We start from the raw sequence: 27,571 nt of genomic DNA on the forward strand, positions 1-27,571 counted from the left end.
CCTCAGTTTCTCCAGTGCTGAGATTACAGGTATGAGCCACCCTGCCTGGCTGCTAATATTTTCTTTAAAAAAAAAAAGATATTTTAGTATGTATCCACATGAGCCCGTGTGAGTTGGTATGCATCAGGTGCACGCAGGAGCCCGCAGAGTCCAGAAGACGGTGTTGAGATCCCCTGTAGTTGGAGTTACAGGCAGTTATGAGCTGCTGTGTGGGTGCCGGGAACCCAGTTCCTTTGTAAGAGCAGTAGGCATTCTTAACTGCTCAGCCATCCCTCCAGTGACCAAATATTTTCTTTTAAAAATTAGTATGTCGGGCTGGAGAGATGGCTCAGAGGTTAAGAGCACTGACTGCTCTTCCAGAGGTCCTGAGTTCAATTCCCAGCAACCACATGGTGGCTCACAACCATTCATAATGAGATCTGGCACCCTCTTCTGGCCTGCAGGCATACATGTAGACAAAACACTGTATACATAATAAATAAATAAATCTTAAAAAAAAATTAGTATGTTTATACTGGGCAGTAGTGGTGCACATCTTTAATCCCAGCACTTAGGAGGCAGAAGCAGGTGGATCTCTGAGTTTGAGGCCAGCCTGAGTCACAGAGTGAGTTCCAGGACAGCCAGGGCTACACAGAGAAACCTTGTCTCAAAAATAAATAAATAAACAAAAAACAAACAAATAAATAAATATTAAAATTGCTATGTTTATGTAAAATAGTAACTCAAATAATACATATATAAGCAGATTATTCTTTTTAAAATGCAAAACTTGGACCCATCTTCTAAAACACAGGAGTACTTCAGTACATAGAAAAGCAATTTTAAAGATAAGTTCAGAGTAATTTTACCGAGCAAAGTCATGCAAGAAGGCAGTTGCCTGTCTATTTATCTAGAATGTGTCTCTTTGTAAAATGCCAAAATGCATACAACCAGAGGCGCAGTAGTTGGAAATTCTGCCAGGCCAGCCAATGTACTTATGACTACTGTGTAAGTCTGTGGGTACAGTGATGTCTAACCCCAGTAATCATTATTTACCCCCTACAGTGTCAGACCTTTTCTTTTCATGTGAGTCACTGGGGACCTCAGCCAGGTACCCCAGATTTGCATCTTCAAGAAAGGGTAGGGTATCTCCCATGTGGCCACCAATTTGCACTGAAGGACAGCCTGAAGGAGATTCTCTTCTAGGTAGCCCCCAGTGTCACTGGGGAGCACACTGTCCTTTGTGGTCCTATCTCGTAAGCCCAGGTCTGCATCTTCTCCTCTCTCCCTCTCCAGCCTTTGCACCAACTGCCTGCAGTACGACCCCAGTGTAGATGTTTCATCTTGTGCCTAAGATTCAATGCAAGCCCTTCCTGAACCATGAGATCCACCCCAGTGTTCCAGTCTTGCTTGGTCTTATCCAAGCATGGGTGACCATCTGTTGGTCTGGGACGTCCCTGTTTGTCACTGAACACAATAGGAAAGCCCTCTTGGTAAAGTCTACTGAGATGCTGCCCTCCCTCCCTGACATCGTGTCCCTCCCTTAATTGCCAAGACCTGTCAACACTGGTTTCCTGGAAGCTCTCCCAGCCCCAGCTACTTTTTATCCCCCACTGCCAGAACTCATGATTTTGGCAGGTGTAAAAAGTTGTCTCCTAACCAACACCCCTCAGCCACTCCCCTCTCAGTCATCCACTGTATCTTTGAGGAACTTTCTCAAGAGCAAATCAAGTTGCTCATTCTTACACACACATGCACATATACACCCACACATATACTATAGTTAAGCCCTTTGGGTGAGTCCAGAGTGATGTCCAAATACCTTAGTATATCATTCAAGGCGCTTATTCTCTGATTCCATACTTAACTTTGTGCCTCAGACTCCCTTGTTTTGTGTATAAATATATTTTAACTGTATTTTATAATATATAAAATATAGTTATATATTTAATATTATATTTATTATATGATATAACATGATGTATCATGTATTACATGATATAATATGTGATGTTATATGTTGTATGATATAATACACAAAAGTATATAATATAAATATATATATTTATAGATAATATAACAACATATTATATATATATTTATTGGATTTTTTAAAATATGATAAAGGATTCACATATATAGCCAACTGAAGAGGTGAGGTCCAAAGCCCCACACCCCCAACACAAGAGTTTCTGTTCCCATGGGAGCAGATGCACCCCCGTCCTGGTACATGGATGCATTCCCCAAGCCAGAGACACTTCAAGGCCCATACACAGGATCTTCATCTTGAAAGTGTGATCTTTTGTTGACTCAATCTTCCACCCCTCCCTGGAGGATGGGGCGCAACTGGAAATTCCAAGCTCCTGGTGTCCTGGTTTTTCTGGGGCCAGACCTGTGCCAAAGCTATCCAGGGTTTCTTGGTGCACCTTGCCACAGCTATGCTGGCTAGGATTTTCAGTGGAGGTGCTGGCTTTTGCCTTGAGCCATTGTGGATGCTGCACTCTCTACCAGGGTCTCTTCCTCTTTCCTCTGGCTCTTCGTTCCCACCTTCCTGGGACATCAAGCTTCCAGATGCATGCCTGCAGAGACCTCTACAGCCTTCTGGTAATCTACTCTTCAGGCCACTCCCCCCTGGGGTCCTGCATCATCCCACTGCCTGCACATTGGCACACGACAGCCCAACATATTCCAATGACCATTTAGATTGTGGTATCTCCGTGTCCCTATTTTACTCTGAAGGACAGGGACTTATATGTCTTCCTTGTCACCGGTTCTAGCTCAAGGCCTTGTACCTGTGGTGATATATTGTGTCCCCCAATATATTGTGCATCCTAATAAACTTATCTGGGGTCAGAGAACAGAACAGCCACTAGATAGACATAGAGGCCAGAAAATGGTGGCACTCACACCTTTAATCCTATCACTTGGGAGGCAGAGATCCATCCCGATCTCTGTGTGTTCAAAGCCACACTGGAAACAGGCATGGTGACTCATGTCTTTAATCCCAGGAAGTGATGGCAGAAAGCAGAAAGGTATATAAGGTGTGAAAACCAGGAACTAGAGCTGGTTAAGCTTTCAGGCTTTCTAGAAGCAGTTCAGCTGAGATCCATTTGGATAAGGACACAGAGGCATCCAGTCTGAGGAAACAGGATCAGCTGAGGAATTGCGAGGTGAGGAAGCTGTGGCTTGTTCTGCTTCTCTGATCTTCCAGCGTTGACCCCAGTACCTGGCTCCAGGTTTGATTTTATTGATAAAACCTTCTAACGATTCATGCTACATGTACCTGAAGTGCTCTGTATATCCTTATTAATGGAGATGCCCAGGGACACCAAGACTAGATGGAACAATGAATTCCAACCCCAGTTCTTTCCACGGCTCTGTGGCCTCCAAACTGCCTTGGCTTTTCTCTGGGCTGTTTTCTTGCCTATAAACTGTGCACTGTGGTCTGATGACTGGGGACTTTAAGCCCTGACATTGTGATCACACATTTTTTATTTCTTACTGATCATCCTAAATAAGGAGGGATAAGCAAATAGTCTCAGAATAGGTTTTCAGTGAGGGCCAAGACATTTACTGCAATGAAATTCTGTTTAAATGATGTGTCTTCTCACATTTGGGGCAAAGATGCTCTTGTAAAATGCTATTTTGGCTTCCAGTGGAAATGAGGCCATTTAAATGCTGCACAGCAGCTCTCTCATGTGCTACCCTGTTTTAGTAAATAAATCCCCATGCTGGCTTCAGTGAAAGTACTAAATGTGTGAACTCACATGGTAGTTGTGGTTCACAGGAAAGGCTAACACTCGGGCATCAGTACAGAAGTCCGTAGCAGCCTGTTTTTCATCGTTTGGCTTTTTCTCCATAAACTCAAAGAGTATCGTTGCCCTTTAAGCCATTATAATAGAAAACTAATGCCTAAGCCATCTGTCTAGACAGGACCTGCCTTGGAATTCGGTTGTCTCTACAGCTAGGTCTGTGTCCACCTGCTGATCATTGGCAAACACACTGGTCTCCCTTCTGGAAGAACCTCTAAATGTTTATCTCAGTGGTGCTCAAAGATCCATAAGTAGGATCTGTGGATAAGCACTCTATGCTGGTTAATTCCTCTCCACTTATGGACTATTGTTCTGGTCTAGTTGCTAGAGAATCCATTTGGTAAGTGAGCTAGACCAGATTCCTGTCTCAATAGCCTTTATAGCATAGAAGGGGCTATTAGCGATAAAGAAGCCTATAAAACATCCGATAATTACAAGTACCATCAGTGAACGAATCCAAGGTGAAGAGGGAGATGGCAGGGCATGTCTGTCACCTGCAGGGATAGTTGATATCAGATATCAGCAAAGACAAGCTCCCTGAAGATATGGTATGTGAGCTGAGCTGTGTCGTGGAAGAACAGCCCCTGCAGGACCGTCTCAGGAGAACCAGCAAAAGCAGCTGCAAACAGCAGGAGCAATAGTGTGTTCCAGGAATGAGAAATGACCCTAGGAGAGGCCATGGGTTGGACAGGCTAGCTTATTAAGTTGTTCTGTACCGTCCAGAGGATGAGCTACCATAACCAAAGTACTCACTCCTCAGTGAGTGGGTTGATAAAATATATAGCCAGCCAGAATAAAAGGGTACATAGCAAATTAGATAAAGAGCTAACAAAACATCATTAAACCGAGTACTCAGATCATCCAGCAGAAATCAAATGGGGAACCCCCTTTCCTTTAAGGCAGCCAGCTGGAGTTCCCAATAAAGAGAATCCTGGGCACGTGAGTGCCCCCACCCCCAGTGAGGCTTCCACGAAAAAGAACAAATGGCAACAGAGATAACGCCATCAAATCTGGAGTTCACAGTGTCCGGCGGAAACTGGCTGGGAACATTGAGACCCTTGGAGTCCTGACTGAGCTTTCTCTCCATGGCTAAGCTTCCAATAGCTAGCCTTCCAGCTTCCCCTCCCCGCTGAAGGCATTTTTACCCCAGAGATTGACAATGTTAGTGTTTTGGGGATTGGTTCACCTTCTAGCTATTCTCAAGGGTACAGAGTTTTTACTCTGGTGCAGTCTTGCGTTCCCTGTTACATGATAGGGTGGCCGTCCCAGCCCCAGACAAGGTACCATGGAAGACACTTGATTCTGAAATAGGAGGGAACAAGCCCCCTTCAAGAACCAGTCCCTCAATAGGCCCAAACAACCCATGACAGTTTACCAATGTAATGTGCACTACAGAAGGTCAGTGTCCACTGACGCAGAGTATTGTTCCCACCAACCTGGGCTTGTTCCCAGCCTGTGGCTAGTTTAAGCCTCTGGGGGGTATAAGCAGGGGATGTCATGACCTGTCCTTCTGAACTGTTTCCCCTGGATGTGTAGTAGCAAATATTCCTATAGAACGGATTAGTAAGCTAAGAGACCAGTTGGCGGGCTTGTGATCACTCAAGCCAAAGATGCTGGTGGCTTTGATAAGAGTTGGGGAAGATGAGAAGGTAAATATGGGATCTGTTTTGGAAGTGGAGCCTACAGATCTCTCACGTGGTTCAGAAGTGGGAAATGATGGTGGAGATCACACTTGGATCCGGAGCTGACACATTCTCTGCATCTCAAGCTGACGATGCCCTTTCCTACTGAGATGGGAAATCTAGGAGTAGGGGGGAGGAGTCTGGTTTTGACCATCCTGAGGTCTGAATTAGATACCGGAGTGGAGCTGTGGGCAGGCAGCTGCAAACATTCAGTATTGTTTTGTTTAAGAAAGCCTGTTTGCTTTTGACCAGTACTGATTCTAACCTAGAAAATCAGAGATATTTTATTTTTAACTAGGCATTGCTTTAACCCATAGTTGCTTGGGCAGCTAAATTTCGTAGCAACAATTGTACAGTTAAACTGATAGCGTTTCCCTCTTTGGCCTGTCTTCACTTAAACTCCTCCAGTAGACTGAAAAATTCCAAGCAAGGAAATGTTCATTAATTTCATTTTATAGCCCCTTATAATTTCTCCTTTTGATTGTGGGGAAGTGATCTGATTGGATAAAGTGAAGGGGGGGGGTGGAAAGATAGCTCCATTGGTAAAGTGCTTGCTGGACCACAGGGGGACTTGGGTTTGGATCCCTAGCTCCCATGTAAAGGCAGGCGTAGTACAGGTCTCCAACCCAGTGCTGGTGGGGTGGGCGGTTCCTAGGGCTCACAGTTCAGCCAGTCCAGCTAAACCAGTGGCTCCAGGTTCAGTGAGACCCTATCCAAAATAAGAGATGGAGAACAGCCAAGAAGATTCCCAACATTGGCCCTTTGACCTCCACATGCATGAACAATGTCCATCTCCCTCCAACATTTACATACACACCACACACACACACACACACACACACACACACACACACACACACACACACACAAATTGAAGAAGTCTGGTTTTTAACTAGACTAGTTGAAGTGGGGCAAGAAAAGAACAGTTGGCCTATCTTACAGACTTTCATACATAACTTGTGAAACCATTTGTATTAGTGTGGGTGTGTAGTAGGCACATGTGTGCCACAGGATGCATGTGGAGGTCAGAGGACAGTTTCTGGGGAGGAGTCCTTTCCTTCCCCTTTGCTTTGAGGCAGGATCTCTGCTCTGACAACTCCAGGATGACTGGCACACAAGCTTCCAGCTGATTTTATTTCTGCCTCTCACCTCACCATAGGAGTGCTGGGATTACAGATGCATGCCGCCGTGTCTGTTTTTTAACATGGATTCCTGGGATCCGAACTTGGGCTTTTGGAGCAAGTCCTTGCACCCGCTGGGCCTCCCCTTGCCCTTTGGTGTGTTTTCAACTAGCTGTGTGTGTTGGGTTCAGGACCTTACGGAGCATGTGATTGTTCTTCATGAAACTGCCAGAGTACACATGTAGGCCACTTTTCTACCTCTGTGGGCATGGTTTCATATGTTTGCTTTTTAAATCATGGGCCCTACTTTTTAAAGCATTTTAAAATGAGGGGGAGCAAACCTAGTATCATCCCCTCTGGGAGCCATGCCTACATATTCTGCTTAACACAAGGTCAGCAAGATGGGAAAAAAAGATGATGATGTGAACTAATAATGGGGGTTAGATATAGTTTTACTACTTTGAGTTTTCTTTTGAGTTCATTATTCCAGTAGTAGACCCCATTGCTCTTTGATGGAAAGCTACAGGTTTCCTTGGCCAGGGGAGTAGGAACAGTGTCTTATCTGCTAGAACCCTGGGGGCAGAAAGGAAAGCCACTGTTTGACTCTTCTGAGCACAGGGAGGCAGCCAAGAGAGCTGCTGGGATGCTGGCCTGGGAGACACAGCTGACCAGCATGGAAACTGAGCAGCACATCCCGAATCAGTTCCTTCCAGTGGTGTGTGCTGGGACATCAGGTCTCCCGGGTTAGAGCTATTGCCAGCTGCCTCCTTGGCAATCGCTCTGATTCCCAAGGATGGCTTTTGGAAATAGTGGGGCTATGAGAGATGTGAAGGCCAGGGAGGGCGTTTCCGAATGGAGAAGAGGAAGGTGTTCCAGAGGTCAGAGGCAGCAAACCAAAACTGTGGCGTTCAGAGCAAGATGGTTGGATGAAATAGGGACCGTTGACAAGTTCACGAACTGCTGCGGTGAGCCAGTGACTTCTGAAGTTGCATTTGGCCAGACAGGCTGCATCTGCCTGTGGTCAGTGGATGGAGGAGACAGCTGGCACCGCTGCACGCCACTGGAATGGTGGATCCCCACCAAGCAGCACTGTACAGAAGTGTAGGATCCACCTGGTCTCTGCCTGGTAATAATTTCCCCAGACATTCCAATCTCTGCACATCCATGGCTATTCAACATCTGGGCCTTTTACTGTCCATATAGTTTCATTTCAGTTTCTGACAGTGTGTGTATTTCAGGTTTTCTAAATGTTTCACATTCTTCCTGTTTTGTACACAGCTCTTGTGGGCAGGTTGCCTGTTTCCAGGGGGATAAGAGCTTTATTCGTACAGGATCCTAGTGGTTCCACTGAACTTTCATGATGGATTAAAGAGGCAGATGCTGGGAAGTGTGCTGTGACTCATGACCATAACACTACTGATAGTAATAATAATAATAATAATAATAATAATAATAATAATAATAGAACTGAGGCTAAACTTAAAAAAAAACTTGTAAAGGTTTGTATGGGTCTAGAGAGATTGTGCAGCAGTTAAGAGGGTTGTAGTTCAGTTCCCAGAATCCACATCATGCAGTTTACAACAGAAGAAGGTTTGATGCCGTCTTCTGGTCTCTGAGGGCATTCATACACATGTGCACACAGACAGACAGACAGACAGACAGACAGACACACACACACACACACACACACACACACACACACCTTTTGATCTTTTTTAAGATTTTATAATTTAGTATCTCTCAACATTGAAGTGTCTCACAGCATGTAAACATTCTGCAGGGAGCACATCCATGTCTTCATCATGAAACAGGGATCCCAGTGGAGAGTGAACCAAAGTTAAAAAGCACCCAGGAACAAGAGGGCTTAAAGAAAGTATCAGCCTTGGATAAAGGACAGATTTTGATACGGGTTCAAACATACTTTAATGATTAAGTAGCTTGCAAATCAATGCTACTACTTGCCCTATTGACCAACACTCAGCGTTCATCAATTTTCTGTTTGGATTTCTCATGCATGTGTTTTAAGGAAGTGTGAGATTCACTTGGATCTATTCTTACATGATTGGTTGTTTTTTACATGATTGGTTAAGTGGTCCTGATCTTAACATCAAAAATCCAAAATACTCTTAAAGTCCAAAAATTACTGTGACGCCATAAGTGAAAAATTCCACATTGTAACCTTTGTGATGGATCATAGTCAAGAGGACAAGTGAACTGAAAATATTGAATGATAGGACCATTAGTCTACATAAGGCACATATGAAACAAAGGAAGTGCACGTCTAACTTCGGACTCCAACCCCCAAATGGCTCACTGTGCATGGGTAAACATTCCAAAATGCAAAGAAATCTGAAGCACGTTTGGTCCCATGCATCTCTGATGAGGAATAGTCAACAGGAGTATATGGTCCCCTGTCAGCATCTGTCAGGCATCTATCTGCTCAGTCTTAGCCATTTCCATGGATGTTTCGTTGAACACCCTACAACAGACCTTGGGATATTAAGAATGGCTCTCACTTTAGAGGCAAGGATAATTATTTACATATTAGGTGGCTCTCTGTTATAAAGGCAGAGTATCCCACAAACTAATTGAGGTTTCCTGGTACCCAAACCTGAGCTGAGCTTTCTTCCTTTTTCCTTCCCGGATGTATTTGCAGCTGTACAGAAGTGAAAAGATCCCAGAGTAAACCAGTGTTTGTATACACGGTGGCAAGATGTGTTAGCCACAGGGCACCCAATGGGATGTTCTGTAACTGGGATGGCTATTTAACCAATTAGAATTCACTGGAACTAAAAAATAGATACTTGGCTGCCGCCACATATTTTCCAGCACTCCATAGCCACACCTGGACAGTGACCCCCTATAGAATGACACAGACAGAACATTTCCATTATTCTAGAAAGTTCTATGGGGCAGCACTGACAGCCAGACATCAGTCCAGTCAACAGAGGCCTTTTCTTCTGCGCCGACTTGTGATCTCCGGTGACAAGTGATAGATGCTTGGTCCGATGTGACAGGGCCACTCTCCGGTGTCAGCGCTGTGTGTATGTCAACACCCTTCATGCATGCTCACTTTTTCTTCCAAGGAGGAAGTTGGCCGGATATGGAAGATGGAGCTGCTCAAAGAATCAGATGGGCTGGGAATTCAGGTTAGTGGAGGCCGAGGATCAAAGCGCTCGCCTCACGCTATCGTTGTCACCCAAGTGAAGGAAGGAGGTGCCGCTCACAGGTGACTAGATAACTCCCCCCCCCCCTGCCTCTTGTCTTCCTCCTCCCCCTTCCCTCCCGTGCTGGGTGCTAATGCTTTTCACTTGATCAAAGCTCTGGTCATTATGGTTCATAAAGATATGTGGGAGCGCAGGAGGGAACCAGTCAAGAGCCGTTCTAACGGAACAGATCTCTGAGCACAGGAAGTGGCTCATTCGGGAGGATGCTTCAGGACATTCTAAACCATGGAGCAGATCCGATTTCTTTGTACTCCCTCTTAGATTGCTTACTTATCCCAGCTCTTGAAATGCTGGCACTCACTGTGGTAACATGTGGTTATTTATTAAGAAAATGCCCCTGAACAGAAGGTCATGTTCCTAATGTCTGAAGTCCTGTGAGTCTGTGATGAATGACTCAGGAAAGTGGCCCTGGTTCAAAATGTGGCTACCATGCAAATGTGTCCGAGCTATCAGAGTTCCACACACGCACACACATGTGCTTGTAGTCACATGTCTCTATTGCACATGAGGAAGGGGAAAAGTAAATGTGAATCTTCTCCATGTAACCTAAAAGGTACTTAAAAGCTTATTTTTTTATATCTAAACCATTGTGTGAAGTATGAGAGGAACAGTGTTCAGCTGGTGCACATATGAAAAAGGTTTTCTGAGTATGAAAGCTATAGCCATCCTCAACTGCCAGGCATGGTCTTTGCCCTGCTCTTGGTTCCATTCATGGGGAGTATCTACTATTTACAAGGCAAGGCAGGGTATGTTCATATGTTGCCATGCCCACATGTATACCATAAGAGTACAAAGAGAATTGCACTGATAGGGAGCTGATTGTCTTTTATCTAGTCTGGAATTTCTTCAGGCAAGCTAGCCAGATTCCTGGAGGGATATGATGGGCCGAGGCAGTATCAGCATTCCCAAGACAAAGAGAGAAAATCTTTCTCCTGAGGTGTAGTGGAAGGAGCTTTATCTAAGCTGAATAACAGAAAACCAGCAGACTGCTCCCTGTTCTTCAGCCTCATAGAGCAGAATGCTAAAAACTCCACCAGCGGTAAGATTAACGACAACTGTCAGTTATCCAAGTGACAGTGTTATTAAGAGATTACGACCTCAGATGGTTTTAACCCAGATGAGCATCTTTAACTTCCTGAATGGCATTCCTGATATGCCTTAAGGAACTCTCAGCAGCCCAGCCCACTGTTTTCCCATTAACGCTGTGTCTTATGTTCTGGTCGATCTGGCAGGTTGGCCATTGGAAAATTCCTGTGCTCAGAGAGAAGCTTTGTGTGGAGATGCTCTTGTCGCTTGCCCATCATGTCCTTTTCCCTCTTGGCCTGGAGTGGTGTGTGTGTGTCTCTTTTCTCTGTGGCATGTGACTCATCGGTGGGGCATTCTAATGAGTAACAGGAGATGAGAGAAATGGAATTAAAGGGCAGAATACGGAAAGGAATGGGCTGGGGTGTTTTGGTGGTGCTGTGAATAATAAGTATGCCCTCTATCCAGGACCACTGAATAGTCTATGCCAGGTCCTCCTCCTCCTCCCAGAGGATCAGCCCCTTACCCATGCACCTCCTTGAGACTCCAATATGTCTCTCCCTCGTGACTTTCCCATTCCCTCTCTTTCACCATGCTAAATAACTAGTGGGATCCTAAGCATGGCTCTGCTTTAGGGATTTTTGAAGACAGAAGGCAGAGGCTTTTGGAAGTCCCTTGTGCCTCTTGTCTTTTATTAAAGCCTACACTCATTAAAAAAAAAAAAAAAAAAAAAAGATTACCATGCGTGCCGTAGAGGAAGGAAACAGCAAGAGAGATGCTGTTGAAGGCAGAAGAGGGCAGGTAAAGATGAAAGGGGAAAGATTGGTGGACTCATTGGGAGGAAGCACAAAAGAGAGCTGGCTGGGCCAGGGAAGGTGCGAGGCATGCACAGGTTTCACGGCAGCACCTGGGTGGTGGTGGTGAACCTTGAGAGGAGGGTGGACCCCTAAGTCACAGTCTCTACCTCACCAGATTTCCCGTCTGAGTGTCATGGGAAACCAGACCATCATCAGTTCAGTGCAATCCACTGCGGAAGCCCACCCCGTGTTCTAGAGTTGTGTACACTGAGAGCCGTGACCTGCCCCGAGGAGACAGTCCAGTGAACGCAGAGGCTCCTGCCAGCCAGTGAGAAGGGAGCTCAAAGTGAGCCCTAATATAAGTGAAAAGAAGCGGTTTTTACAGCCACAGAAATGGGCCAAGTCTCCAGCCTATGACAAGAGCAAATTCAACAGTTTATTGTTGTGATTGAGCCTTGTGCTTATGTACTTTTGTCTGTGGGGACCCAAGGGTGAAATAAGCCTTGAGAAACTTGATCTTCAAGATCCCGTGACTCTGCTGGCAGGGTAGGCAGGTACCAACATCCACCACATATCATCAGCCCCCAGTTTCCCAGAAGGACTCCCGCCTCCGTCTGATGAGGGGCGATAGACCAGTGAAGGGCTGCAGGTGGGCTTAGCGTGTCTTGGCGCTGTCTCTGCTCAGCTTAGCAATAGCCCTGAGCTGATGACAGGGAGGATTAGGGAAAGAATGAGTTGACTCTCCTAAAACCCGAGGGTCTTTGTAGCTTCATCACAATAACCATCCAGATGAAGTGTCATCGACACTGATGTCAGAAATGCTTAGCTTAAGAGTGAGCGTATTACTAAGTGACCATCGGGAATCCTGGGGATTTTCACTCCTCTCCTGGGAGTCTGGCTGCTGACATTAAAGCAGTCCCACCCCAGACCGCTTTGGTTGTTACCGCCTTCCCTTCCACCCAGTCTTAATTGTCCCTTCTCTTAACTTTGCCCACCTCCTAGAAGATGACCCTTCTCTAGCCCAGAATGTCTTGACAAGGGTTTTTTTTTCCCCCCTCTCCATTTCCTCAGGGATGGCAGGCTGTCCTTAGGAGACGAACTGCTGGTGATCAATGGTCACTTACTGGTCGGGCTCTCCCATGAGGAAGCTGTGGCCATTCTGCGCTCAGCCACGGGGATGGTGCAGCTGGTGGTAGCCAGCAAGGTAGGTCGTGTTCGCCATCCTTAGTTATTTATGATGGTGTGAAGTTGGCTGTGAGCTTTTCCCGTGCTACCCAGATACATGCATGCTTACAGCTTACCTTGGACTATGCAGTAGCTGTGATTCCCCAGAATAAGCACATGTGAAGGCCCTTAACTAAAGTATGCTCAGTTATTTAAGTTGTTATATACAGATGGCTGTTGTAGGGAAATCCGTAATAAATGAAGGGGAAGGTAAGGAATAGAAGGTGTAGAAGCGTGGACAGTAGGCAAGAAGGAGACTGGGTGGCTCTTTTCTTTTCTTTTTTGTCACTGTGATAAAATACCTTTAATTAACAACCCAAAAAAAAGAAGAAAAATTGTTATTGGGACTCACGACTTCAGTCTGTGATCAGCTGGACCCACTGCCAGGCAGAAACATCCTGGCAGAAAAGTGTGGTGGGCAGAGGAAAGCTGTTCACCCCATGGTAGCCAGGAAACAAAGACACCGAGACATGAAGAAGCCCTTTGAAGGCACACACCCCAGTGACCCACTTTGTCCAGTCAGGCCCCGTCTTTCAGTTTCTGTCACCTCCCGGGACTCCAATTATGAATCCATTGGTGGCCTTGTCCATTGATCAGATGAGAACCCTCAGGATCTAACAGTGCCCTTAATCCCACCTCTGAGCATTGATAGCACCAAGGACCAGGCCCTCAACATAGCAGGGGGCTGGGTGGGGATTATGGACACTTCGCATCCAAACCACAGCAGTGAGGAATGCATCTTCTAAGACTAGAATGAAGGAAGTCTCAGGGCTGTCCATGGGCAGCCCAGGAGCCCTGGTCCAATTGCCCTTACAAGCTCTGAACCTTTTCTGTCCAGCCGCCTCCATCTTTCCTTCTGGGTAAGACAGTAAAACAGATCGTCCACGGTGGCTGCCATCTTGCAGAGGTCATGGCCATCGGTAGCGCCAAGCACACAGCCCTCTGTCTATCCCATTCTGCCGCCCCCTCTCCCTCCTGGTTTTCACGGACTCATGACACCCCCAGTTGGGGCTTCATTCACCTGTGTGTGTAAATGTATTGACTGTGTCACAGGCTCCCAGCATCTGCATTCAACCCCTGCAGAAAGGCTACTGATGCCACAACTCTGACGATTGTGCTGTTGAGACAGACTATTAAAGAGTTCATAGGACTGGGGAGTGAGTTAGGTGAGACCATGCCGCTGTTTCTGCCGCTGATTGGCTGGCTGGGAGAATCCGTGTGAGGCCACACCCATCTTAGCTCTGCACAGACACTGTGGCCAGTACTTCTAATTCCTTTTCCAGCTTCCCCATTTTTATTTGGAACTTGGCCTCTGTAGTCTTCATATATTTTTCCTTCTTAGATTACAAGATCAATTGCCAGTTTGGGGAGTGCAGTTGGTTCTCCATATCCAGGAGTCTGCATCCATAGTCTCGACCAGCCTCAGGTGGAAAGTACTTACGCTAACAATTGCATCTTTACTGAACACAGACTCCCCCTCCCATTACTGTTCCTAAACAATACAGTCACTACTTAAAGAGCATTCACCTTGTACTGGAAACCTGGGAATGATTTAAAGTGTACAAAAGGATGTATATAGGTTTTATACAAATATAATACCATTTTATAGGAGGGATTTGAGCACCCTTGGACTCTAGTGTCTGTGGGAGGTCTCTCACAGGTAACAAAAGACAAATAGATATAAAACAAATAGATTAGGACTCCATTTTGAGCTATCTGAAAAAAAAAAAAAAAAAAAACTGCCTTCCTTTCTATCTTTTACCCCAAACCTCTGACTAGAACATTCGGTTTGCAAAGGCACAGCCTTGGTAAAGGCTGTAAGCCCCAGGGACATTGCTGAGACCATTCTTCCTGGTAGTCCTTTCCTCCCTACAGAGGTTTGGTGAGCCCTGGGAACTTCTCTTGAGTCTTTGACACCCAGAGGGCTGTCAACAAGGAAGAACAGCAGTCCTGGGGGTTTCCTGTCCCCCTGCTGACCACTCCTCATGAGGTAGGGGGGTACTTCAAGGGAGGGAGAGACCACCTCCTCACTTTGCCAAGCAGATGGGAAGTTTAAAAGCATCCCTGGGTCTTACACACAGGCCTATGTTTGCAGCAGATCTGTTTCATTTGCATAGCTACTTCTGTCCAGGGAGCAGCTCCAAAGTGTGGGTTTCTGCTCAGGATTATGCTGTGTATCATGTCTTAGTTAGGGTTTCTATTACTGTGAAGAGACACCATGACCATAGCAACTCTTACGAAGGAAAAACATTTAATTGTGATGGCTTACATTTTCAGAGGTTTAGTTCATTATCATCATGGTATGACATGGTGGTATGCAAATGGACGTGGTAGTGGAGAGGGAACTGAGAGTCGTACATCTTGACCCACAGGCAACAGGAAGTGGTCTGAGTGTCACACTGAGCGAAGCTTGAGCAAAGGAGACCTAAAAACCCACCCCCACAGTGACACACTTCCTCCAATGAGGCCACACCTAATAGTGCCACTCCCTATGAGCTTATGGGGGACAATTACATTCAAACCACCACATCATCCCAGCCTCATTTCTATGTTGCCTCCTTTCACCTGCTAAATTTGAAAGGTGAAAAGGGGGGTGTCTTTACTGGGCTAAGCTGTTATGCACAAACAGAGAAAACAAGAGATAAAGACAAAAGTGGTCTACTCCTGGCTGGCCGGGAGAATCTATGTGAGACCATGCACAACTTAGCTCTGCACAGAGCTGTGCTGTAGTCATATGAAGGGCATTCACAGGACCTCAAAGATGGTTCCTAGTGATGCCAAGCTCTCCACCCTACCCTGCACCTTAAAAGAAGAAAGACAGAGCATATAATTGTTGCCAGATACTAAAATCATCTCACTAGATTCTAAACCAGTCCCTTGAGGCAGATGTGCGTCCTCTTTATTCAAAGGTTTCCATTTAAATCCCAGTGATTATTTAACTTCCCCAAGGCCCCACAGCAATAGACAAAAGCAGGTTTTCTGCCAAGTTCTGTGGATTGTGAAATTTCTGCTGCTTTCATACACTCCGTTGCCCTAGAGGTAAAGACGATATAAAGAATAATAGAGCATGGTATAAGAAGAAGATCACATGCCCCTCCCAGAGGCTTTGCCTTTTTGGGACATATGCCGGAGTCCTTGTAGGGCTGAGCAACCAATTCTCCATCCATGGGCTCCTGGGCACCTGACCCAGACTTCAGAGGGAGCATACTTCAGTTCATGCCATGTGTCCTGTTTACACTCAGGCTGTCAGCTGTCCCCAACTGTCTGGAAGGGCAGAAGAGGAGCATCCTCCTCCTGGCATCCAACCATTCCTCCTCTTTATCCAACCAGAATGGGACATCGGAGGCTTTGTTTGTCTTTATACCTGGGGTAGGAAGGATCGGGGAGTTTCCGACTTCTGACTATAAATAATAATAAAAACGTAAAATCTTATTATTCCAGAGCTAGGGAGCTTGTCACGAAACTTGAAGGCATTGTCTGGGAGTATAGTTACTCCTCGTGGAGAGAATTCCAGGGGCTTCCACAGAAACACGTTGTTAGTCTGTGTCACAGGAAGAGCTTGGATGTCTGTGGACAATGTCAGACTCGCCAGTGTCCCAGTTAGGTTTTATCCACTTGATGTAACTCGGGTTCCTCTGCGAAAAGGGAGCCTCGGGTGAAAAAATGCCTCCTTAAGACTGGCCCATTGGCACATCCGTGGGAACATTTTCCTGACTGATGATTGATGTGGTAGGGCCCAGCACACTGTGGGGAGTGTCACCCCTGAGCAGGTGGCCTTGGTTCTTTTAAAGTCAAATTGAGCATGCCATAGAAAGGAAAGTCAGGAAGTGGCATTCTGCTATGGCCTCTGCTTCTGTTCCTGCCTCTGGGTCCTTGCCTGGAGTTCTAACTTCCCTTTGTGATAGATGGTGATAGGGACACGTAAGCCAAATATACCTTTTCTCTCCCAATTTGTTTAGTCCTTTTTTGTTTGTTTGTTTTTGTCTTTTTAAAAAAAAACAAAAAACAAAAAACAAAAAAACAGGTTCTCTATACATAGCCCTGGCTGTCCTGAACTCACTCTGTAGACCAGACTGGCCTTGCACTCCCAGAGATCCACCTGCCTCTGCCTCCCGGGTGCTGGGATTAAAGGTGTGCGCCACCACACCAGGCTTTTAGACCATTTTTCATCACAGCAATAGGAAAACAAACAGCCAGGTGGTGGTGGCTCACACCTTTAATCCCAGAGCTCGGGAGGCAGAGTCACGGATCTCTGGGAGTTCAAGGCTACCCTGGTCTACAAAACAAGTTCCAGGACAGCCAGAGCTACACAGTGAAACCCTGTCTCCAAAAAGAGAGAAACTAGGAAAGCCAGGGTGATTTTGATACTTTATTTATTTATGTGTGTGTGTGTGTGTGTGTGTGTGTGTGTGTGTGTGTGTGTGTGTGTGAGCGAGCATGTAAGTGCATGAGCAAGCTCACATGCACACACATGTGGAGGTCAAGGACAACTTGTGGGACTCAGTTCTCTCCTTCCATCATATGAGACGCTGAGACTTGAACACTGATCATCAGGCTTGAACAAGTATCCTGGCTGAGCCATCTCACGAGCCCAGCTTTGATATTATTTCTTTTAAGATGTATTGTATTATTATAAATTTGTGTGTGTGTGTGTAGTGGGTGTGTGTACACAGGTGTGTAGGTAGGTACCCATAGAGGCTAGAGGCATCATATCCCCCTGGAGTTGGAGTTACAGACAGTTGTAAGCCACTTACGTGGGTACTGAGAACTGGACTGAGATCCTGAGTCTGTCTTCTAAATTACTAAACTGTCTCACCAGCCCGGTTTTGATATTCTTAGTGGCATTATGCAGCCAGGAAGTTCTCTTTCATGCTCTTTATTTTCACTCTTGGTTTTATTGGGCAATAAACTGGGGGCCAGTGTTTATTAAATCTTACGTAGAGCTGATGCTGCTTTGCCCATGCTGCTAATAGTGCTGTCCACTGACTGTTTGTCCTTCTACCTAGAAACATGTTTGTGCAACATGTGTGCAATGTGCATGCCCATATTTTCTTTTCCATGAGTCAAAGAGACAGAGCGCATCTTGGAGGCCATCCCACCTGGACTTAAATGTCAGCTCCGCCCTGAGAAAAGCTGTGTGTTCTGGGCAAGCCGTTAACGTGTTGAAATCCCAGTTTCCGTTCTGTGTAGTGAGAACCGGGAACTGCCTCTGAGGATATCACAAAGCTTGAAGGAGGCAGGGAAGCCCTGAGCAGTGCGGCTGGCCAGAAGGAGCAGTGGGGAGGTGACTGCCTTCCTCTTTGTCATATAAGAGCACACGTAGTCCATAATTACACACGGCGGTTGCACATGCTTTTAATCTGTCTGTTCGGTAGGTTGCATGCTGTGAGAGCCTTTCCCAGGAGAAGTGCATCTCAGCACCACTTTCCAAGGCCATGGCCTAATCTAGCCCATGGCTGCTCTGCAATTTACTCACCCATTAGGACTATCATTTTCTTTTTTGTTTTGTTTTGTTTTTGTTTTTGTTTTTCGAGACAGGGTTTCTCTGTAGCTTTGGAGTCTGTCCTGGACTAGCTCTGTAGACCAGGCTGGCCTCGAACTCACAGAGATCCACCTGCCTCTGCCTCCCGAGTGCTGGGATTACAGGCGTGCGCCACCACCGCCCGGCTGACCATCATTTCCTTTAGCTCTTTCTTGATGATGGTCCAGCAGAGTAGACAACATAGAAGAGAAACGGACTCACGTTTTGCCCGATGACTTCATTTCTTCAGAGACGAACAGTGCCGTGTTCACGGTTACTGGTGCAAAATGATTGTTCTAGGCCTGGCATACAGCTCAGTTGGTAAAGTGTTTGCCTAAACTGAATGTTCTTCACATTCCTCGAGGCTGGAAATGACATCCAGCTGGTGACAGGCATTGCTGACTTTAGATGCCAGATCTTTAAAAACTTGTAACGTCCATTTCAACTTGTTAGTTGGTTTTGGCTCCTGCCCTCTGCTCTATGGATAGTCAAGCAATCTGATGGTTCAAACTTTGTGGTCCGTTCTACTCCCTGTAGACGGAGTAATGAGAAATGAGAAAACACTGCCAACTTTCCCTGGCCCAGCTCTTCAGTCCTGCCCATCGCTGGCCTTGGTGTCTGGTAGCCTCTCTAGGAAGTGTGCCAGGCTCCTGGGTGCTCCTTACATACAGTAGAGAGTGTCATGACCATCTCAGCTGCATCCCACACCTGCTCTGCCACATCTATGCAGGAGCAAAGAGCACCTCTTGGTGTCTAAACATAACGGAGACTGAGTCCATGTACTAGTATTGGTCTTGAAAAATGGTTCAGGGGCTGCTTTCATTGAAAAGACATCATCGTGTCTCCAGGTTGGCATTTTGATTCCGTAATAGAATCTTTACTGAGCATGTGTGCGTAAGGTAGGCAGCAGAGCAGGGAAAAGGACATTGTTGTCATTAGAGCTTTGGGTTAGGCCTGAGACTCAATGATACGTAGAAATGGTAGGTGGAAGTAGTAGGCACGTGGAGGAGGAAGACAAGGGAAATTAGATAGATGTGGCAGAGAAACAGCCAAAGACACTGACGAGGAAAGGGCAGACGCGTGGTGTCTGTCAATCAAAGCCAGGGCCTCACACATGCTAGCTGAGCGCTCGGCCATCAGGCTGCATCACCAGCCCTAGGCCCTCCAGCCCTTGGAGGGGCTAACAGGATGCCTCCTGACATGGTCCTGATGGTGCAAATGAATGCCCACCCTCTTCAGAGGAGGCCACGGCCATGAGTGGTCCCGGGAGAGGGTGGTAGGCAACACCAGGAGGATGAGAAATGATCTGAATGGAATGTGAGGCTAGGGGAAGGGAAGGGGCAGCTTGGAGCGTGAGGCGGAGACCAGCTCTTCAAGCTGTGGAGCTGCTCGTGAGAGGACTTCACTCATCTGAAGAGCGACAAGGGAGCTCGTGGGAGCACTCACCTAGAAGCCCAGATTCTTTAGGAACCACAAAACTATTTGCTTCTCCATTGTGTCACCACCCCTGACACTGACAGTGACACCACAATGTGGACCGTAAACTCCACATGCTCTCTGGGTCGGAGCCTGGGGCTGGCTTCCTCCCGTTGACTTCCACCAGCAGCTGGTACCCGGGGGGTAATTCCTGGGCCTTTCATGTGTCCTCTTAGGAAAGCTCCGCCGAGGACCTCCTGAGGCTAACATCGAAGAGCTTACCCGACCTGGCTAGCTCAGTGGAGGACGTGTCCTCCTGGACAGACAACGAAGACCAAGAGGCAGACGGAGAAGACGACGAGGGGACAGGCTCGGCCGCCGCCGCCGCCGCCGCCGTCCGGGGCACGGTAAGTGAGCCTCTGGCTGTCTCCAGCGCTAGGACGATGCTTTCCTGAAGACGTGGGTGACAGAATCAGAGAAGAACGCGGCGCCTTCCCTTTATAGTTTTTTTTTTTTTCTCAGAACGTTCTGGAAACGTCTGGAAGGGAGATGCATTTCATTTAAGAAAACTGAAACTGGAAACCACAGGCTGTTGAGTTGTATGCCTCTATCGGTCTCTAGAATGCTCTTTCCTGTGCACGAAGACACTCTTGCTGCTGCTTGAGGATGCTTGAAAACAACTGAGGGCTTAAATGCAGGCTTCCAGATTTCTCCTTGAAAGCGGAAGGAACCACTCAGACCTAAGTTAGTGTAGACTTCATCTTTGACTTTTAACCACATCAGGTCACCCACATAGCTTACAACGCTTTCCTACATACGGGAACTGCTCTGTTGTTACCACCTGGCACACACACAGGAAGGCATCCCACGACAAGGAAGCAACGTGGATTCCTGGTTTCTTTCTCTCTCAGATGTGAGGAGTGCATCATTAGTGTTAAGTTCTTACTGCTCTTGCCAACCTCCTTTCTGCCATTCAGAACCTGGTACTTCTCTCTCTGGGCCCTGAACTTACGTAGCAGGGGTAACGGGTCAGCATTAGAAAATGAGCCCTGTTGATCCTGAGGCCTTCAAAAGCAAAGCAAATGAACAAAAACCTGCCTTCTTTGTCAGAGTTACTAGAAAATGCTGCTACTTTTGCGGGGAGGAAAAAAAAAATTGTTGCTTTTTCCTCAAAGGAGAGCTTTCTCAGAAGGCCCACCCATGCAAGTGGGTAAGCCTACCCTAAAGGACCGGGGTTGACAGGGGTGGGGGCAGGTTAAATGACCCTGTGGCTATTCCTTTCTCTGCATAGTATGGCATCCTCCGGTGGCTTTCCTTGGCTTTCAGCAGGAGTGGAAAACGAACTAATCTTCACAGCCTCCACGTCCCCTCTGCCTGCCTATCAGACCTCTCTCTGCACCAAGCTCGTCAATACTTCGAAGCAACCACGCTCTGCCTTCCCGCAGCCCCTCGTGGCAGCTCCCTGTTTTCCTGCCCCAGGACCTTTGCTGGTGCTCCTCTGTCTGTGGAAGCCTCTGTGTACAGCTGAGTGGGGCTCCTCTTCTAGACCTTATAGTCTGACTTCCTCCGAGGAACTGAGCACACTGTCTGTATTGTCGTCCCCCCCACCCGACCCCAGCTTACACTGACTGTCCCTGTGTGTGTCCCCTGTGAGCTGCTGATCCCTGATTTTCTTTGACAAATACCTGTTGTGATGCGTTTCTCCCAGGAGTCTTCGGCTGCATGAGGCAAGGGAACCTGACAAGCGGTCTGGCGTATCTGTAGACCGTGCATCTGGCTTTTGAGCTCTAAAACATTAATGTTTTAGCAGGGGGCAGGGGGAGCTGGGAGTGTGGCTCTGTTGGTAGAGTGCTTGCCCATCATGTGTGAAGCCCTGAACTGGATCACCAGCACCACATAAGCCGGGCACGGTGGTACACACCTGTAATCTCAGCACTTGGGTCAGGAGTTCAAGGTCGTCCTTGGCTATATAGTGAGTGTGAGGCTAGCCTGGGCTACACGAGACCTTTCTCAAAAATAAAACGAAATAAATTGCAGTACAATACAAGGGGAAGCCCAAACACCGTTGGCAGCTCCATGGCACAGCACCCCCAGGAGGCTGAGTTTTCCAGAACACACCAGCACCAGAGCACGCATTCATGGAGATCCTGCCATTTGCTACTCTGAATAGGAAAAAAAATGAGCCAGGCAGTGGTGGCGCAAGCCTTTAATCCCAGCACTCGGGAGGCAGAGGTAGGCGGATCTCTGTGAGTTCGAGGCCAGCCTGGGCTACAGAGTGAGTTCCAGGAAAGGTGCAAAGCTACACAGAGAAACCCTGTCTCAAAAAAACAAAAACAAAAACAAAACAAAAAAAAAAAAATGAAGGCAAGATCTACCTTGGTTTGTCCACCGTAAAGTTGTATATTTGTCCCCACAGCTGACTATAACACGAATTGTTAGGTCTTATGAATAAAAACAAACCCGGAGCCAGGTATTGGGGTGAACCCTGAAAGATCAGAGAAACAGAACCAGTCACAGATAACCTCACCTCGCCAATTCCTCAGCTGATCTCATTTCCTCAAACTGGAAGCCTCTGTGTCCTCACGCTTTATATACCTTTCTGCTTCCTGCCATCACTTCCTGGGATTAAAGGCATGTGTCACCATGCCTGACTGTTTCCAGTGTGGCTTTGAACTCACAGAGATCTGGATGGATCTCTGCCTCCAGAAGGCTAGGATTAAAGGTGTGTGTGCCACCATTTTCTGGCCTCTATGTCTATCTAGTGGCTGTTCTGCTCACTGACCCCAGATAAGTTTATTAGGGTACACAGCATATTGGGGGACACAATATTACCACAGCTGACCCCAGCACAGCAGTCTCAAAGAACCTTGAGTAACAGCTGGTGTCCTTGGCTGCCGGCTTGAGGATAAGCCCGGGGCCTGAGCATTCTGCACCTTGTCTCTGTCCAGTGCACCCACTCTCCAAGGCCAGACTTCTCCCTCCTAGTCCCCCTTCTTGAGTCTTTTTCAGCTGTGCACTCACAGTAGTGTCCCCAATTTCTTGCCCCCATAGTTTGTGGGAGATGGCGTGTATGGCTGTCCAGCTGGAGCACTGGAACCCTAGCCCAGCTCTCATGCTGAGACCTGTTTTAACCACACATCCTCCTCTAGAGAATGCTCCCCACACTCTCTCCCCACAGGCCCACAATCTAGACAGGAGCCCCTGCTCAGCAGGTACCCGGGGGCCTCACAACCAGCTTCATTGGGGTTCAGGGGACTCACAGCCGAGGGAACAGGAGGGCTGGTAGCTCAGCACGCATTGCTCCATTGTCTCTCAAAGACCAAAAGTCATCCAGGACCCCCACCCCCACCCCGTTGGGAGCATCCCCAGTCATCTTTCTCTCGTCTACTGAGCCCAGCTCCCCTAGCGGTTGGTACCCCCTGTCATTTATTGTATTGACCGCTTCTGACTCTGGGGAAGTAAAGAAATGCAACTTTTGTTCTTATTTTTAAGCCACGGGTAGAGCTCCTGGGGCTTCCTCTGTCCAGCGAGGTACCTTGTAATCAATACTTAGTACTTATTTCTTGGTCATCGATCATCAAGCTCTCTGCAAAGCAATGGCTCATGATGTGGCCCCCCAACACCAGCAGCATGAGCGTGATCTGGGAACTTTCTAGAAATACACATCCCAGGGGCCCACACTAAACAAGCATCCCACCACTGAGCCACACCCAGCCTCCTGGGAGCCTATTTAAAATCCCATTGATTTAGATTGAGGTTTCAGAACCTCCGCCATGACACGAGGACACACCCTTGTTGCTATGGCTACTACTATGCTGTGCCCAAGTATAAATAATTACAGCTTACCTGGAAAAGAAGATCTTTGTGAAGTAGAAGAGGTCCAAGCTTGAGCCCTCCAGTAGTGTAGCTCTTCCTGGACTCAAGAGACAATGAAGATATTGTCAACGTGACAGGACGTGATAGGGGTGGTGTCTCAACTAATGGAGAGTTTATCTCCTTTTTTGTATTTTTTACCCAAAAAAAAAAATTAGTGGAAGTAATCTCTGCCATATACATAGTTGTCTCAGCTCAGCTAGGAAGGTTATATTCAGCCTGTTGATCAGAAAACCTGGGTCTGGCTTCCCTTGGCATTGAGGAAGTTGGTTCTGGGGTGGCAAGTTTGGAAGCTCTTAGAGATCAGGGCTTGGGAAGAATAAAGGACCTCACCTAGCAAAAAGAATGAAGAGCAAGGTTGGACCTTACGACCCTGTGAGTCAGGCACAGACAATTGATTCCTTTTGTTAGTGGAACAGCCATAGAGATGAGGCCCTAAAATTCTGTGTCCTGGGTAACTGTTTCTCTGCCAAGAAAGGAGTGGTTGTCTTGTCTTCATTTGGGCTGGACATCTGGTGAGGGGTCTGCTCTAAGTGTCCCACACACGTCTGGACGTTGGGAACTAAGCGGTCATTTCTGGTTGACTTGGGTTGCCCTCACTGGGAAACTGTTTCATCTTTAGGACCTGAGCTAGAATTTTTTTTTTTCTGGGGAATCTGGAGTAACTCCAAAGAATGAGGACCATGTGCGTGAGGCTGAGCTTAAGAACAGCACAACGGAGAGGCAAGTTGTCCGAGTAAAAGTCAGATCTTCACAGAGTAAGTCTGGGAAGGTGGAAAAATGCAGTCCAGGCTCCCAGAGCTCCTGTAAGAGGAAAGAATGTTCTTTCCCTACAGCCTCAAGGGTCATGTTAAGACTTGGTTCTCCTCTGGGCAGCGGCAGGAGGTGTTCTGGTCCCAGAATCCCCCTGAATCCATGGCCTCTGCAGTCAATGCTTAACAACCCCAACTCTGGTCTTCCCGGGCAACAACTTCCTACTTCTCTTGCTTTGGGATTTACTTCTTCCAGGAAGTCTCCCAAGAACAGCCGTAGAGATGAGACCCTAAAATTCTGTGTCCTGGGTAGCTGTTTTTCTGCCAAGAAAGAAGTGGGTGTCTTGTACTCATTTGGGCTGGACATCTGGTGAGGTGTCTGCTCTAAGTGTCCCAGACACGTCTGGACATTGGGAACTAAGGCCCTGGCGTGCTGTGTGTCTGTGTTATCCTTCATGAACCTTAACATAGATGATCATGACACACTTACTCATGCATGGGACAGTTTTCCTAATGTCATTGTCCCTCTTTAGTGCCAGATCCGGGATGCCAGGTTTGTCGCTGTCTGTCCCACATGCTCCCTTCAGACCTTCCACGTGTAGAGAGGACCTAGATGGGTGGAGAGATGGCAGACAGGTGGCCACTCCCACATGGCAGCTGGAGTTCCCACGATGCCCCTTGCCGACCTCTCATCAAAAGGACCAGTCAACCCCACTGACATTGCCGTCTTCTCTACCTATCTATGAATTTAAAATGGGCATGGTTCGATGAACATTTATTTGTTTGTGTCCTGAGACTAGAATCCCATATGCTTCTCTAGTCTGGGAATTTCTGCCTGGACCAAGCATGTAGGTGGGGAGTGGGAATTATGTAAGCATCCCTTCCTTTAAAAGAGCTAGTGTCTCGGTAACAGATAAGCAGACCCCTTTTCTTCTGCTTGGTTAAGAGTAGAGGGAAAGCAGATAAGCCAGTTAGGACTTGATTTTTAGCATATTAACAGTAGTGACAAAGGATTACACAGCCCAACAGAAATGGGTGAGGTCCAAGTGAAATGTGGATGCAAAGACTAGCCAAAGCCTCCCGGAGCCCAAACCCCCAGCTGGAGAGAACACGGGCTCTGGTACAGGGTCCGGTGACATGGCAGACCTCTGAGGAACCTGGAGATGAGCTGGGCCACACTTCTCATGTTTTAGGCTAGACATCCTTAATGAGAGAGGCCACTTCGCACCACAGATATCAAGTTTGCCCCACACCCCACCCTCACTCACCTCACCCCACCTCCCCTTTCCCCTAGCCAAGGCAGCCAATAGGGAAAACCCAGGAGCCAGGGAGAAAAGGTGCCAGGCTGACTGTTCACACCCGCTACAGACATGCAGGGACAATGTAGAGCATCACACCCTTGCAGGAGGGTGTGACTTAGGGGAGGTCGGATTCAAGAGGTCTGCATGTGCTGGGCCCAGGAGTCTGGGCTTCCTGAAGCTCCCCCGTGTGACTCTGGTGCTCAGCAGGATTGTAGAAAGCCGAAGGAGCAGGACTCTACTGATCACCTGGCAGAGGGGCAGGAGCCTCCCACACACACCCCGACACCCCCACCCCACCCCTGACACCACCCCCACCCCCACCCCATGTACCTCCCTGAGAGGGCACAGCCTTGAGGAGAGATTTTAGACCCCAAAGACCCCTCTCCTCCCTGCAGTTTAGGGGTCATGGAGTAGAGGTGTTTGCTGTGCACATGGGAAACTTGGAAGCCTGAGGTCCTTCAGGGCACGAACTTACACATTGTGTTCTTGCTGCCTCTGCATATACCTGTTCCTGCAGAGAGACTGGCAGTGTGCTTGTGGAAAGTATTGTGCCAGCTCGCATGGGCGGATGCACAGCTACCTAGACTGTGTGGTTTTCTCTCTGTGTCCCCAGCTATGAACGATTCCACCTTTCCTCTCAATCCTGGACTTTCCCAGGGTGCCTCTGTTTACTCACATGTTTTGAGCGGCACTTCCACTGGCACAGGGCAGAGATAAAAGGCCGTGGGGAATTTAGTGCACTAGGCAGAACTGCCAAAGTCAGATCAGTAAAAGAAGGCTGCCATTAACACTGGCCTAAGAAAATAAGATTTAAATTTGGGGGTGGGTTTGGTTTGGTTTGGTTTCATACTTCAGGAGATGAAACGATTGTGGTGGAGAACAGAGATAAGAATAATTCTTTGCCCAGGATGAATTGCCCGGAAAGCTGCTGATGTTTGGATCAGGCTTATTCTTGTAGCAACATTTGCAGAGACTTGCTGCAACTCGTTACCTGGCTCTGCGCCTCCTTCCCATCCCTGCAGTTTGCAGTTCTCAGGGAAGTAAACAGCCTGTGCTGTCTGTGTGGAAAAAGTGAATGCTGTGCCCTATATATGGGGGCTTAGAATGTGTGTGTGGGGGGGGGGTCTCTAAAGGGGAGTGGACACACCTGAAGAGAGGCCCCCTCTTGCGTGCAGAAGGAAAATGTTAGGATGTTTAGATTGTATAGATGGCATCTCACTTTATTATATTTTGGTTTTGTGGGGGTTTTGTTTTTGGGTTTTTTTGTTTTTTGGGGGGTTTTTTTGTTTTTGTTTTTTTTTAGTTTTGTTTTGATGTTTTTGTCTTTTGAGACAGGCCTCACTATGCAGCCCTGGTTGATCTGGAACTTGCTATGTAGATCAGGCTGACCTCAGATTAATTCCTGCCCCTGCTCCCCAAGTCCTAGGATTAAAGTCATACACCACTATGCCTAACCCTCGTTTTATTTTTTGAAGATTTTTTATTGCATTCTATTTAGTGTGTGTGTGTATGTGTGTGTGTTAAAGAAAATTCCATCTGTGTGCAGTCAGCTTTAGGACTTGAGAGATTCCTTCAAATTTCAGTGAAAATAACCTAATGGGCCACTAGAACATGTAATATATTGCATACTATAGAATAATCTTTAAAATAACATAATGGACCATTAGAGCATTAATAAAGTATCTTTGCCCTTCTGTGAATCTCTTTTGTGAAAACTGTAGAAGTCGTATGATTTTTATCACTTTAAATAAGTGGCTTCCTGTCTTTGCATGGTCTAATTGTCTTAAAGACACCTTCACGCCCATCCTTTATTACACACCTTCTTGGCATCGGTACCACTCCC

General features: G+C 47.1%; 1 protein-coding gene across 6 annotated transcripts in view; it reads left to right on the plus strand.

Annotated features, from left to right (window-relative positions):
• Positions 1–27,571, plus strand: part of Pdzd2 (PDZ domain containing 2) — a 375,253-nt gene that overhangs the window by 274,829 nt on the left and 72,853 nt on the right. For 3 of the 6 annotated variants that reach the window (XM_052743092.1, XM_052743093.1, XM_052743098.1), the window contains 3 exons: positions 9,681–9,823; positions 12,713–12,845; positions 20,039–20,209. The exons of 1 other annotated variant lie outside the window; for it this stretch is intronic. In XM_052743092.1, coding sequence (XP_052599052.1) covers positions 9,681–9,823; positions 12,713–12,845; positions 20,039–20,209 — 447 coding nt within the window. The remainder of the gene's footprint in view (positions 1–9,680; positions 9,824–12,712; positions 12,846–20,038; positions 20,210–27,571) is intronic. 2 more of the 6 variants (XM_052743095.1, XM_052743096.1) reach the window with 2 other exon arrangements.

This window comes from Peromyscus californicus, unplaced genomic scaffold (genome assembly GCF_007827085.1).
Source record: "Peromyscus californicus insignis strain IS unplaced genomic scaffold, ASM782708v3 Scaffold_18__1_contigs__length_77618521, whole genome shotgun sequence".
NCBI classification, from domain to species: Eukaryota; Metazoa; Chordata; class Mammalia; order Rodentia; family Cricetidae; genus Peromyscus; species Peromyscus californicus.